The sequence below is a fragment of the Mya arenaria genome, chromosome 12 (genome assembly GCF_026914265.1).
Source record: "Mya arenaria isolate MELC-2E11 chromosome 12, ASM2691426v1".
Taxonomy (NCBI): Eukaryota; Metazoa; Mollusca; class Bivalvia; order Myida; family Myidae; genus Mya; species Mya arenaria.
In genome coordinates this window covers 33,062,685-33,078,051 of record NC_069133.1, presented here as the reverse complement: position 1 = coordinate 33,078,051, position 15,367 = coordinate 33,062,685, and the positions used below count along the sequence as shown (strand labels likewise).

Genomic DNA, 15,367 nt, shown 5'->3' with positions numbered 1-15,367 from the left:
GTGATTTATGCAATAATAGTGACGAAATCATTGAAAGTATTAATGTGACAGTTTGACTCTCATGGGCGCAGCCATGTTTGATAATTTCTTGCTCGTGAATATCGCACATGTGACACACAATACTTTTAAAAGAAATGCCATTTGGCAAATCGTCACTTTTACAAGATATGTACAATTGTGTATAAAGTTAAATTAAAACTAAATGCTCACAATCTACAACAATCTCTTTGCTATTCTTTTACTATACATTTGGTTTGACATCGATGACACATCGGTCATATATAATTAAAGTTATGTATAGAAAGAACCCATGTTTAATAGAGCCGATCCTACTAAAGATCACAGTAATTAATGAAAATAATTTAACACGCACTGAGTCAGGGTCAAACCACTCCAGCAGTCCGAAACATACCATTTTTGGTTAATGGCACAAGGATCAAAGTAAAACAAGAAACGAACGAATACGTCAAGTACACGTGTATATAGCATGGATTTTAATAACAATAAAAGTTTGTGGTACTACGTCACCCAAACCAGAAAAGTTCAGGAAACATAAAACGAGCTCTACCTTTGTGTGCACTCACACTGCCGTACTTATACTTCAAAATTGTTGTCTGCTACCATTTAGCAAAATATCTCAAGACGGGAGGAAGCAAACAGAAAGTTGTTTCGTTTAATGCTAAAAACTGACAATGGCAACGCCCAAGAAAGTGGTTCTTTTAGCGTGCGGCTCATTTAATCCACCAACGAACATGCATCTGCGAATGTTTGGTAAGATTTTTCTTAATTTTCAGAAAATACAAATTAACATTTTATTTTTTTTGGCAATTTTGCAAGTGATTTTGAAATGAATTTGATTGGCAAATCGGTGTGTGTCATTACTACATGTTGTATATTAAAAACAAACAGAAATAAATAACAGATTTTGTTGTCAGTCACAATGTCTTATTAATTCAATACGTAATACATGTAACATGTACAATTTTCTGATTCAGTATCCGGATACACTTTCATTTCACAAGATTTTATTGAGTATGTTTGGAATGTGATTTTTTTACAAAAAGCGTACATTGATTATATCCTACTGAATTTAAGATCAGAGGCACTCGTATAGAGTACTTTTGCATCTTATTCAAGAAGAACCTCCATTTTGGGCAGAAAGGAGTTCTAGTCTAAAATAATAGACGTGTAATACGGGATTTTTTCATTCCCTAACATCTAAACGGGTTAGTGCAAAAACTGGGTGGGTTTGAAAAGTATTGAAATTGTATTTAGTGAAGTATTTTATGTTTGAAATGGATAGTAAAGGTTTATATTCATATTTTACCATGTAAGTACAAAGCCATTTTGCACAAACAAGCATTAAACACATGATCTACCTTTCCAATAAAACGAAACTTGACTGACACAGACAACAATTATGCCAAGCGGAACAACTCGACCCAATCGTAATAACTAGGCCACCTCTGACAAGCTTCGTGATAGACCTCGTAAATACAATCGTAACAACTCGGCCATGACCGAAGTGCTCTGATTGTTGTAAAACTGTGAACTGCAGCCTTGCGTTATGTTTTGACAGAATGAAACGAAGAAAACCCCATCAAACTCATAATTATTCGTTGGATATTTATTGTGTGTGTCTGGAACTAATATAAAATAACATTATCTAGTAATATTTCTTGTTTTTATGATATTTTATGGACGCAATATGCTTTAATCCGGAATCCTAATCATAACAACTACCCACTTTTGGTACAAAACAATTTGTACGTGAAGGATTTGCCATATCAAAAATCGTAAAAAAAAATCTGTCAACGTACAATTATTAAGACTAAAAGGGGTTCCTAACCAGAAGCTGCCATAATTACATATCATCATGATTTTACATATTTAAGCGCTAAAATCGACATGTTCCTGACTAGATTTTAACTAAGGTGCTGTATAACACATGTTTAAAAGAGTTTACAATATGATACTACATCAGATGCGCTCTCACATAGTGGTGACAATTAAAGGGTAAATCAAATGGATTTTTCTACTTTGAAAGGAGGAATTGAATCATTAATAATCCTATACAATGTTTTTAGTGGTTAAAATAAGCACAAGCCTAAAACCCCTGCACTGGTAAAACTCTCAACAGTAATTGTAGCAATAAAGTGACATTCTGAATATTACCATAAGGTTGTTGAATGAAAAGTTTAAAAACAAGTTGAACATTATACAAATCATTTTATTATCAAAAGACCCTGTCACCATTCCCTTAAAAGTGGAAAAAATACTGACATTTTTTAAATGTTTTGATGACAAGCTTTAGCATTACCATTAGGAAAGTAGATCTTAGATTTATTGTGTTTTGAAATTTAACAAGTGCCTGTTAAACTCAATCAGATATTCGTTTTGTTTCATTTGTTCAAAAAGAGTTTTACTTTTGGCTCCTTTTCTGACATTGTCTTGTATATGAAAAAAAACGAGAGATGTGAGACACTTAAAACTTAAAGATGCACTGTTACTCCTAAATAGATTTACCACAATTAATAATATTGTTATAATATTCAGAAAGGATGAATAAATGTCGAAAACAATGGTTCTTATGAAGGATACTGAGTTTAATTTGAAAGAAATGAGCATACAACAGGATATTTCTACCTTATGAGATGTATAGTAGATCACAGTTAATCTTTTAGCATTCACCAATCATTTAAGATGTTTGTGCTTTCTGATATTAAATACGCAGTTACAATCTTGTTATCAGTTATTAATATTTTCCATTAATGCATTATTTAGTACGTTGTAGTTAAAGGTTTATCAGTCAAAATTGATGCTTGTTATGCATGTGTATGTATTGATTTTGAATGAGAGTGTCATTTTAAAGTTAGACCATGGTTATAAAGGAGTTTCATGTTCTTGGGAACAATATTATGGCAATGGAAAGCTATAAATTAATTGTTTGAAATATTATAAAATGAAACAGAACAAATATATTAAATTACATCATTTTCAGAAAACTGCATGGAGCTACTACTGTCATATTAGAATTTATTCTCATTTTCACAGCTATTTTGAAAAATCAAAAAGTGAAGAAATGTTATTTAATTTTCACTTATTTTGTACTTTTATTCAACAAAGAGCAAATAATATACATGTTTTTCTTTGGATACTCTTCAATACATTTCTTATTTTTAACTTATTTTCCTCACACCATTTTCTAGGCATCTCATGAGTAAAATGATATCCTGACCCTTTCCCAATTTTTTGGGGCACAATTCCCTAAATTCATGCAGAATTCCAATATTGACCATAAACTCCTCTAATTTTCATTCCCAAATTGAATGATTTTATCGATAAATTTCACCAAATCTATAGGTGCAAGTTAGTACTTGTTATAGAATATGCAAATAATTCTTATAGTTTTGACTTTTACTAGAATAAGTGTATAACTAAATATTCTGAACCTAATCAAATGCAGTGACTTCAGTACAAAAAGAGGTCTAGAGAGCTGGCTTAACTTTAAATGTCATAAAAGAGTCTCTTAAAATCAATGAATTTATGCCCAAAGATACAAGTGATTATTGATCTTCCAAGAGACCGGTTAGTACCGATATACCGGGTCAAATTGAAAAAAAGCATGTGAGCAGCATTCTGTTTTATTTTGAGGAATTCACATAGTGTGAGCAGCATTCTGTTTTATTTTGAGGAATTCACATAGTGTGAGCAGCATTCTGTTTTATTTTGAGGAATACACATAGTGTGAGCAGCATTCTGTTTTATTTTGAGAAATTCACATAATCTATTTGTCCCAAAGCAAGGGGCGATTTTATAATGGGTCCTGCACTATCTTGAAACTCACCATAATAATAACTTCTGTTGAATAAAATCAGTTGAATTATGAGTGGTAAAATATTAGCAGTTTCAGTGGCACACCAATTGAAAACTCTAGCCCAGAGCAAAAAAAAATACATTTTGAAGTATGGAAGTGCCAACTTTCAAGTTCATAAGATTTCTTATTGTTAAATAAATCCTTTCAGTAAAATACTTATTTACAATTTCAGAGCTAGCCAAGGACCATCTACAGAGATCAGGGAAATACAGTGTGATTGCCGGCATCATGTCGCCTGTAGGGGATTGGTACGGAAAAAAGGTGAGGACCGTCAGTTTTTGTAATTGGCTGTCTTCAGTGTTTTTACCGTGGCAGGCGTTTTCCAGACAAACTATTTGTCAATTGAAGAACAATTGCCTACTGGAGTCTAGTCAAAATCAAGGAATCCTGCTCACAAAGAAAATTTCCTTGTCAAAGATAAAAGAGAAGTTCAACATGTATTTAGACTTGTTGAATGTTTTGAAGTTTTCAGAAGCTCACAGGAAAACTTATATAGCCAAAATAGCATTAATTGTTAATATCTCCTATTGCCTGAACTAGGAGTATGACGGAGTTCCAACCTCTTAAATCTAAAAATAGAACTCCCATTTTTTTTACAATGTACAATGTATGCCATATTAAAGCTAGGTTTGCTATAATCTTATAATGGTCTCTGCTGAAAAGAAATTTGTCAGTCTTTAATTTGTTCAATACAGACATCATGAATTTCAAAGATTTGGCTGAAGGTGATACAGCAATATTGATTGTGATGCAGACATATTTATAACAATATCAGATAGTAAACTGCACCTTAAACACTTTTATATATATCTATAGATTTGCCAGTCTAATCAGGAAGATTAGACTGTCAGTTACTCATATAACCAAATCCATAATTTCTTTATGAATATTTAGTTAAATTAACCTTGTCCATATTTTCCCCATGTAAAATTATAAAAACACTGCTAATCAATTGTACATATAGAAATTTGTTTTCATCAATATCATGAAATGGGCCTCACCCAGATGTGGGTATTAATGAACTTGCCTACACGCTAGTATTGCCACAATGAAAATCATCAGTCAAATTGTTGAACCTTTATTAAATGCAAAATCTGATTAATCTCAACAATTCAACGGATGATTGAGTAGGAAGTGGGAGGCGATGATTGCAGTAAAGGAATCCATGGGCTGTACAATATGGCTTTGGTTTATTCCACAAAAAGGATTAATATCATGCAAAAATAGCTTGACATCTTGACACTTAATTGTCTTATTACAAGAGCGCAGTCAGGAGCAATGACAATGCTCATTTGTATTTTTTTAATTCTAAACAAGGGGTATACAAATGTAACTTGTCATTGTTAAAGGCAGACTTACGGGACTAGCTATACATGTGCATATATAATATCTCTGAAAACATGTATTCAAAGTTTCATTCTAATATCTGGACATTTTGTTAGTTATGGCTAAGCTTGGCTAGACTTACAGATTTTGGAATCCAAAACCAAGGCAATGACAATATATTTGATAATCTCTATTTTGAGATATCCTATGACTTTAAATTTCAAAAGAATGTTGAAAGATAAACAAAATACAGATTATCACTGTAATTTCAGATTGCCTTTAATTGCCTTGTAATGTTTGAGTTACAATCTGGTAAAAACTTGCACCAGACAAGAACACAATTTATGAAATAAAAGGAGTTATTGGTCTAGTAAAAGCTGGATGTCTTTCCCGATGTGTGAAGTTGAAGAGAAAACATCAGTTTGTGGTTTGTTTGCTACTGAAAACAATGAGCTTTAATTTTATAACTTCCTTGAATAAATTGTATATAAATGCAGGAATACGTAATTACCTTTGATTATACATGTAAGTAAGATGGAGTGGGACTTTCTTTAAGAATCCTAGGAGCAACAACATACCTGGGTATATAAGGCTTACCCGGGTATCAAAACCAAATGTTTGTTTTTGGGTTCCCAACCACCTTATTTTATAATGCCATTTGCTTAAAAATTCTTACCCATATTTTTTCTCCTTTTGGTTACATCTTTTTGTAAGTTTCTTGATCAGAAATTTGACATACAAATGTTTTGATTTTATAGAGTGCTCTAAACGTAAATTCATATCATATTTCACAGTTTTGAATAAACCTGACCTAACTTGCAGTTTCATTTTCGGTCAGAGAATACGGAGAAAACAAACATGTTTTGGGGGCCTTTTTTACTGAGGGCTACGATTCTTAGTGAAACTGGTACCAGGTGTTTACATTGTATGAAATAGTGTTTACTAAAAATAAAATCAACGACAAGAAACTTTTTTTATGCAAAGAAAAATATTGTTTAACATTTTGAATTTTGTATTTAAAAAAAATATTTGTGGACCTGTTAAATCTTGTGTAACAAGCTTATTACATCTCAGTAATACAGGAATGGATGTTTACAGGCCATTATTTCACATAGCATGAAATTGATTTTTAACATTATTTCTCTCCTTTGGGATAATAAATGTGTCTTTGAACTTAATTATCTAGAAAACTTAGTTGCCTGAAATAGCTGTTTTGACATTTCTCGCCAGAGAAATCCTTGGAAATTCAGTCTAGTGACTGGCATTAACATTTTATTTGATAGATTGAGCTTGGTACAGCACTTAAAGTTATTATATTTTTCCGCTAAGCTTAGCAGGGGAAGACATTATGTTTTTAGTGTGGATGTCTTTCTGTCTGTCTGTCTGTGTTTCACACTTTTTGTGCTATGTCTCCTAAACCCCTTGATTTTCATGAAACTTGGGTACAATGTTAACCAGATTTCAACAACCAACGTTCCATATGCGCGGGCTCAAGACCAAGGTCACAGTTCAATGTTAAAGATTTGAGTCATAGATTTCAGCCTCAGGTGTGCTTAATATCTCCTAAATCCTTTAAAAGATTTTCATAAATTGTTTATCTCATTGACACAGTAATCACAATCGCCTCTGTATCTCCTAAATACCTGAAAGGATTTTCATGGAACTCAGGTCTAACGCTAACCAAATATAGAAGGCATACAGAACCCACATGACATGCGCGGTGGCTCAAGGTCAAGGTCAAAGTTCAAGGTCAAAGGATCGAGCATCTCAGCCATAGTTTTAATGCTGGCTCCATATCTCCCTAAGCTCTTGAAGGTATTTCATGAAACTTGGGTAAAATATATTTTTTCCAGAAACAATCCTCTTTTTTAGGCTTCTGTGAATTTCCTTTTGAAAATAAAACTCAAACTTTGTAAAAATCACTACTAAGTTAAATTTGACAAAGCTTATTAATATAGCAGCTGTTGATGTCCGTTTTTGGTAAAAGCGTAAAAGTTGTTTTTAATGATCTGACATATATAAAACTGCTTCATCAGCCTGGGAGAAATATTGAAGTGTTTACGGAATCGTTGCCAGTGATTATTCCATTATGGTATTTGTGATTAGAGGGTGGTATGTTATTATCTCAGACAGTGCTGAAGGCACCTCATGCTTTATAGTGGTCAGATATTGATATGAACGTGACGGGATTTATTGATTTGACGCCCATTTTAGACCCTGCTATCTAGTTGATTAGTAATTGGTTCATAAAACCTGTTTTTAAAGCCACTTGGCCTGTGAAACACTATTTATTTTGGGCAACCAATTGATACATGTGAAATGTACCATATGTGTAACTTTAATAAAAAGAAGATTGATATTCATTAGGCCTAAAAAAATACATTGGGTTCGGGTTATCCGATCTTACCTACGAAATAAGAACAGACCCTACCATTTTTGTAGTCAATCTTAAGTTGTTTTTAATGTGTGTTTCAATATGTAGTTTAAACATTTAAAGCTTTATACTGACAATAACTCCAAAGGTTACAATAACGGTGTAACATAAAGCCTAATAAAAAACAAACAACAACAAAAAACACGTGCCTACCTATATGTACCCTACAAATACCTGTTTTTGAAAAGGATGTTACCGTAACCAGACAATTAATTCTTTGGCTTTATCAAAGTGAATGAAATGTGAATATTGCTATTTTGTTCTGAATTTTACCAAATTGTAAATAAATGTAATTTGGGATTGAAGTTCTAAAATTGGAAAACTGGAAACACTAAAAAATGCCAATTTTGAGTAGCTTCCTTTGCTCGAAAAAGCTGGGACAATCCCGCACCTAAAATATGAAGAAGAGAAACTATCACATGTACAGTCAACAGCTGCGGTCACTTTCACTCATGGCTCTCTTCAAAGGGTATGAAATAAGAACAAGTAAGTTTCAGTTGTCTCGGAAATACAAATATTATATAGTGGACCTTATCCATTAAAGTTGTCGTATTCTGCTTCATTATGCTATAATCATTGATGTGACTCTGAACCGATTCACAGGTATTGAATAAAATGTTTTTATTTCCTCTCGGTGTAATGAATGATTTCCATTTCTATCAGCTTTTAATTTGCTTATGATACCTGGCAAAATATTTCCATATTGAATAATGGTTTTGACTTTCAGCATGATTTGTTGTCTTTATGACAAGTTTGATCGTTTCCATGAGAGGTTATGTTTTTGTCATGGAGATTCAATTTCATTAATTAGGAAAACAAAGGGGTTACATTAAATGTGATGTCTATGGGTCTTATATTTGATATTATTTGAATAGTTTTGATCTACATTGTGCTTTCAAATGTCAATGACAACTGAATACAAATTTACTATGTGTTGGTTGTAAATTCCCGCAGTTTTTACCGATAAGGATTATTAGTCTGCGTTCAAAGCAATGAAAATGCTGATCATCCTACATTAAGAACCATGCTTGATTTTAATGAATAACATTTACTGTAATAGATATAAGGTCATATTTTGACGTTCCACCCCTTCTTAAAAGATCTTGTACATCAGTTTAAACTTATTATGTAAGAACACTTATTAAGAACTTGGTGTTTGCTTTTTATGCTCCCGAAGGTGGGCATATTAAAATCGCATCGTACGTCCGTCCGTCCGTCCGTCCGTCCGTCCGTCCGTCCGTCCGTGTCCAGCTCAATAACTCCTGTCCGGGCTGTAACTTTCCCTTGTATGGACAGATTTTAAAATAACTTGCACATGTGTTCCACATACCAAGACGACGTGTCGCATGCAAGACCCATGTTCCTACCTCTAAGGTCAAGGTCACACTTAGTGTTTATTCACAATGGAGTGCTGCATATAAGAACATAAGAGTATAGGTTGTCGTGTCCAGGCTGTAACTTTCCCTTGTATGGACAGATTTTAAAATAACTTGCCACATGTGTTTCACATACCAAGACGACGTGTCGCGTGCAAGACCCGTCGTCCTACCTCTAAGGTCAAGGTCACACTTAGTGTTTATTCACAATGGAGTGCTGCATATAAAAACATAAGAGTATAGGTTGTCGTGTCCGGGCTGTATCTTTCCCTTGTATGGACAGATTTTGAAATAACTTGCCACATTTGTTCCACATACCAAGAAGACGTGTTGCGTGCAAGACCCCTGTCCCTACCTCTAAGGTCAAGGTCACACTTAGTGTTTATTCACATAGGAGTGCTGCATATAAGGACATAGAGCATAGGTTTTCGTGTCCGGGCTGTAACTTTCCCTTGTATGGACAGATTTTAATATAACTTGCCACATGTGTTCCACATACCAAGAAGACGTGTTGCGTGCAAGACCCCTGTCCCTACCTCTAAGGTCATGGTCACACTTAGTGTTTATTCACATAGGAGTGCTGCATATAAGGACATAGAGCATAGGTTTTCGGGTCCGGGCTGTAAATTTCCCTTGTATGGACAGATTTTAAAATAACTTGCCACATGAGTTCCACATACCAAGATGACGTGTCTCGTGCAAGACCCGTGTCCCTACCTCTAAGGTCAAGGTCACACTTAGTGTTTATACACAATGGAGTGCTACATATAAGGACATGGAGTATAGGTTGTCGTGTCCGGGCTGTAACTTACCCTTGTATGGACAGATTTTAAAATAACTTGCTACATGTGTTCCATATACCAAGATGACGTGTTGCATGCAAGACCTGTGTCCCTACCTCTAAGGTCAAGGTCACACTTAGGTGTTAATACACAATGGAGTGCTGCATATAGAGAAATAGAGTATAGGTTGTCGTGTCCGGGCTGTAACTTTCTCTTGTATGGACAGATTTTAATATAACTTGCCACATGTGGTTGACATACCAAGACGACGTGTCACGTGCAAGACCCGTGTCCCTACCCCTAAGGTCAAGGTCACAGCAGTCCAGCTCAGCCTGGGGCCGAGGTTTTATGTAGATCGCCAAAATTGGACTACAACATATACATAGGGCTCTCCCTTCTTCATCAGTAAAAGTTGTTATAATGTTCTCCTACTATTCCATTACAATGAAAGTTGATTCTTCCATAAGATGGCATTCCTGGCCAGTGGGTTTTCCAGGGAATTACAGAGGAATTACAATGTTACAGAGGCACAACACTATTAATCTATGTCCACTTCAATAATCCTGATTAAGAACCTATGGTTTCGATCAATATGTCTAGTTCTGTGAGTTACATTTTGTGTTTGATCATATCAGCATCAAACTATAAACTTCATGGAGGCATAATTCCTTAAAGCAAGTTATAAATTTTACCACTTGTAAAGATCTTCATTGACAGCAGAGGCCCAAATTCTGTATAATGAAGGTAACTGTGTCCATCAAAGTCTTTTATGAATCCTTTAAAGAATGATTTCTGCTTTTTGCTAAACATCCAGTATTTCCCCCAGGAATTTGAATTGGTCATTTATTACGCAAAGAAATTGCCTTGAATGGTCTGGATTAGTAAACATTCTGAGGAAAAAGAGTGGATTACTTCTTCCAATGATGTATGCAAAATTCATGAGCGCTGATAAACCGCATTAGAGAATGTATAGCATCCCCCATTATGCATTGATTATTTCAGTGCAGGAATGTCCAGTAAAATTGGCTATAAGAGGAAAAAAATGTCTTTAGGCTAATTAAATTAGGCCATAACAAATTGATTATTGGAATGTTTACATCAAGTTCCAATTGCAAAATCTACCTACCTGACTGCAAAGTTGACTAAAAAATCAAATTCTTTACTCGCAGATTTCACTTAGGAAAATCGTAAAAAAAAATCTTTTTACATTTGCAGGTCAAAACATCATGAAAATGAAACTAATCTTCCAGTATATAACATATTTCGTTACTCAAATCATTGTTATTTTTATTAGTACCAGTAAATAGTATTTCTTTGAAAATCTAACCTACTGATAATACTTACAGTAGCATACGGTCCTTCGAAACATCAGTTCCCTCGATGTTTCAGCTCGGAACCTGGCGTCCTCGAGCGGCCTCAGTTTTACTGTAGAATCAAATTGGCTAGGCCTTTTAGTTTAGCTCATACATCAAGGCTGCCAGTAGATTTCAGGATCCAGAAACAAGTTTAATGCTATTTGTTCAATTAGGTTTTGTCATGATAATTTTCTAGACACATTTGTGTCAATATTAAGTTGTCATTGAGGTAATATCATATTAAATTGTGATGTGGAGATGGTATCAGAGTGAATAAGACAACTTAGAAAGGTATTTAGATCGAAACCTGGTACATATGTTAAAAATAATAGTACATAATTGCTTTCCTAGAATTTGCAAGCTTGGGCTAGGTCCTATAATTTAGTTTAGGATTAAAGGGACTAGATACCAGATGTTACATCTGCAAGAAATATGAAAATTGTCAAAAACTCGAGCGGCCGGGCGGCGTCAAACTCACCTATGAAACTGAATAACTTTAGTAAGGGTTGACATAGCTTGACCAAACTTGGTCTATAGAAAGAGTTTATGGGTACCTTTCATGGGATTGCCTTTGGGGTCCCTAGGGTCAAGGTCAAGGTCACTGTTACTTAAAATAGAAAAACAGTTGAAACTGAATGACTTTGGTTAGGGATGACATATCTTGACTAAACTTGGTCTATAGGAAGAGTTTATGGATACCTTTCATGGGATTGCGTTTGGGGTCCCTAGGGTCAAGGTCAAGGTCACTGTTACTAAAAATAGAAAAACTGTTGAAACTGAATAACTTTGTTTAGGGATGACATATCTTGACTAAACTTGGTCAATAGGAAGAGTTTATGGAGACCTTTCATGGGATTGCATTTGGGGTCCCTAGGGTCAAGGTCACTGTTACTAAAAATAGAAAAACGATTGAAACTGAATAACTTTAGTTAAGGATGACATATCTTGACTTAGGTCAATAGGAAGAGTTTATGGAGACCTTTCATGGGATTGCGTTTGGGGTCCCTAGGTTCAAGGTCAAGGTCACTGTTACTAAAAATAGAAAAACGATTGAAACTGAATAACTTTAGTTAAGGATGACATATCTTAAATAAACTTGGTGTACAGGAAGGTTTTATGGGTACCTTTCATAGGATTGCGATTGGGGTCCCTAGGGTCAAGGTCAAGGTCACTGTTACTAAAAATAGAAAAACCGTTGAAACTGAATAACTTTAGTAAGGGTTGACATATCTTGGCAAAACTTGGTCTATAGGAAGAGTTTATGGAAACCTTTCATGGGATTGCATTTGGGGTCTCTAGGGTCAAGGTCACTGTTACTAAAAATAGAAAAATGGTTCAAACTGAATATCTTTAGTTAGGGTTGACATATCTTGACCAAACTTGGTCTATAGGAAGAGTTTATGGGTACCTTTCATGGGATTGTGTTTGGGGTCCCTAGATGCAAGGTCAAGGTCACTGTTACTAAAAATAGAAAAACAGTTGAAACTGAATAACTTTAGTCAGGGTCTACATATCTTGACCAAACCAGGTATAAAGGAAGAGTTTATAGATACCTTTCATGGGATTGCGTTTGGGGTCCCTAGATTCAAGGTCAAGATCACTGTTACTAAAAATAGAAAAATGGTTGAAACTGAATAACTGAAGTTAGGGTTGACATATCCTGACACAACTTCATATAAAAGAAGAGTTTATGGATACCTTTCAATGGATTGCATTTGGGGTCCCTAGGGTCAAGGTCGCTGTTACTAAAAATAGAAAAAGAGACACAGGCTGAAGTTCTTCTGTCAATCATTAAAAACTTGGTTTCGTCGCATTGCGGCGTTTCTTGTTATGTCTCCCCCTCTCTGGGGGAGACATATTGTTTTTGCCCTGTCCGTCAGTCCGGTAGTCCGTCAGTCCGTCAGTCCGTCCGTACGTCACACTTCGTTTCCGATCGATAACTGGAAAACCGCATGACCTAGGATCACCAAACTTGGTAGGGAGGTTGGTCGTGAGGTGTAGAGGATCCCTATTGTTTTTGGGGTCACTAGGTCAAAGGTCAAGGTCGCGGCGACCCCCAATATAAAAAACATTTCTGCTCAAAATCTTGAGAACGGTTTGACCTAGGTTCACCAAACTTGGTAGGGAGGTTGGTCATGAGGTGTAGAAGATCCCTATTGTTTTTGGGGTCACTAGGTCAAAGGTCAAGGTCGCGGCGACCCCCAATGTAAAAAACATTTCCGCTCAATATCTTGAGAATGGTTTGACCTAGGTTCACCAAACTTGGTAGGGAGGTTGATCATGAGGTTTAGAAAACTCCTATATTTTGGGGGGTCACAAGGTCAAAGGTCAACGTCGCTGTGACCTCTAATGTAAAAAAATATTTCCGTGCAATATCAGGAGAATGATTTGATCTAGGTTCACCAAACTTTGAAGTGAGGTTGGTCATGATGTCTAGATGATCCCAATTGTTTTGGGGGTAACAAGGTCAATAGTCAAGGTCGTGGTGACCTTCCATGTAAAAATCATTTGCGTGTAATATCTTTATGTCTCCCCCATTCATGGGGAGACATATTGTTTTTGCCCTGTCCGTCAGTCAGTCCATCAGTCTGTCAGTCAGTCAGTCAGTACGTCACACTTCGTTTCCGCTCAATAACTATAGGACTCTTAGACCCAGGAACTTCATACTTGGTATGCTAGTTGGTCATGACTAGTAGATGACCCCTATTGAATTTGGGGTCACTAGGTCAAAGATCAGGGTCAACGTGACCTTGAGGTGAAGAAACGGTTTCCACTCAATAACTAAAGATCCTTTGGGTCCAGGAACTTCATACTTGGTATGCTAGTTGTTCATGACTATTAGATGACTCCTATTGATTTTGAGATCAAAAGGTCAAAGGTCAAGGTTACCTTCAGGTAAAAAATGTTATGTTGGCAGTGACCTTAAGCTTAAAAATGGTTTCTGCTCAATAACTAAAGAAAGCTTGTACCCAGGAACTTCATAGTTGTTCATGACTAGTAGATGACTCCTATTGATTTTGAGATCAGTAGGTCAATGGTCAAGGTCACCGTGACCTTGAGGTGAAGAAACTGTTTCCGCTCAATAACTAGAGAACGCTTGCAACCAGGAATTTCATACTTGGTAAGCTAGTTGTTCATGACTAGAAGATGACCCCTATTGATTTTCAGATCAAAAGGTCAAAGGTCAAGGTTACCTTCAGGTAAAAAATGATACGTTGGCGGTGACCTTAAGCTTAAAAATGGTTTCTGCTCAATAACTTAAGAACGCTTGTACCCAGGAACTTCATTCTTGGTACGCTAGTCGGTCATGACTAGTAGATGACTCCTATTGATTTTGAGATCAGTAGGTCAAAGGTCAAGGTTGCCATGACCTTGAGTTGAAGAAATGGTTACCGCTCAGTAACTAAAGAACACTTGCACCCAAGAACTTAATACTTGGTATGCAAGTTGGTTATGTAGATGATCCCTATTGATGTTGTGATCAGTAGGTAAAAGGTCATGGTCACGATGACTGTGAGCTGAAAAATGGTTTCCGATCAATAATTGAATAACGCTTGCGCCCAGGAACTTCATACAATGCAAACTTCGTTTACATTTTCCATGATTAATCAACAACACTTTCTTCTCTTCACTATTTAATATAATCGAATAAACCAAACTTCACTGTTGGTTTGTCTCCAGTCCAAAGTTACAAATTTCATGTCCATCATTTATTTTTTCTCAGCTACGACCACACAATAGGGGAGACAAGCGCTTTTTCAAAAAAGCAATCTCTAGTTATCATGTAAAATGATGTATTGACAGCCTTAATCTAGCATATATATGGACAATTTCAGTATTTTTTTGAGGAAAAACTATATTCACCAAATTTATAACCATCTGGTGTCTAGTCCCTTTAATGCTGAAGTCAGGATTGAGAGCTTTTAACCTCAGACTATTGTACCTTTTTAAGCATTAAAATAAACATGCGCTTGTTTTGAATTGTGACCCTTGCATGTTAGCATTCTCTTTGGATGCTATTGTGAAACATTATATTTTCTATGGTGTATTTTATTTCCTCAAAAATTGTGCTTTTCAGGATCTCGAGAAATCAAAATACCGATGTGAGATGGTTAGACGAGCCCTTAAGTCTAACAAATGGATCAGGTGAGTGAAAAACACACTTGATTTGGCTACCAACTTGGTGTAGTTTACATAAGTATGCATAATTATATACA

The 15,367-nt window shown here is 35.5% G+C and overlaps 1 protein-coding gene across 4 annotated transcripts in view; it reads left to right on the top strand.

The window, feature by feature from the left end:
• The first annotated feature begins 611 nt into the window (after positions 1-611).
• The window catches only part of LOC128211258 (nicotinamide/nicotinic acid mononucleotide adenylyltransferase 1-like), a 37,730-nt gene continuing 22,974 nt past the window's right edge, over positions 612-15,367 (top strand). For all 4 annotated transcript variants that reach the window (XM_052915837.1, XM_052915836.1, XM_052915835.1 and 1 more), the window contains exons 1-3: positions 612-771; positions 4,050-4,138; positions 15,229-15,296. In XM_052915837.1, the coding sequence (XP_052771797.1) occupies positions 693-771; positions 4,050-4,138; positions 15,229-15,296 (236 nt within the window). In that variant the 5' untranslated portion in view covers positions 612-692. The remainder of the gene's footprint in view (positions 772-4,049; positions 4,139-15,228; positions 15,297-15,367) is intronic.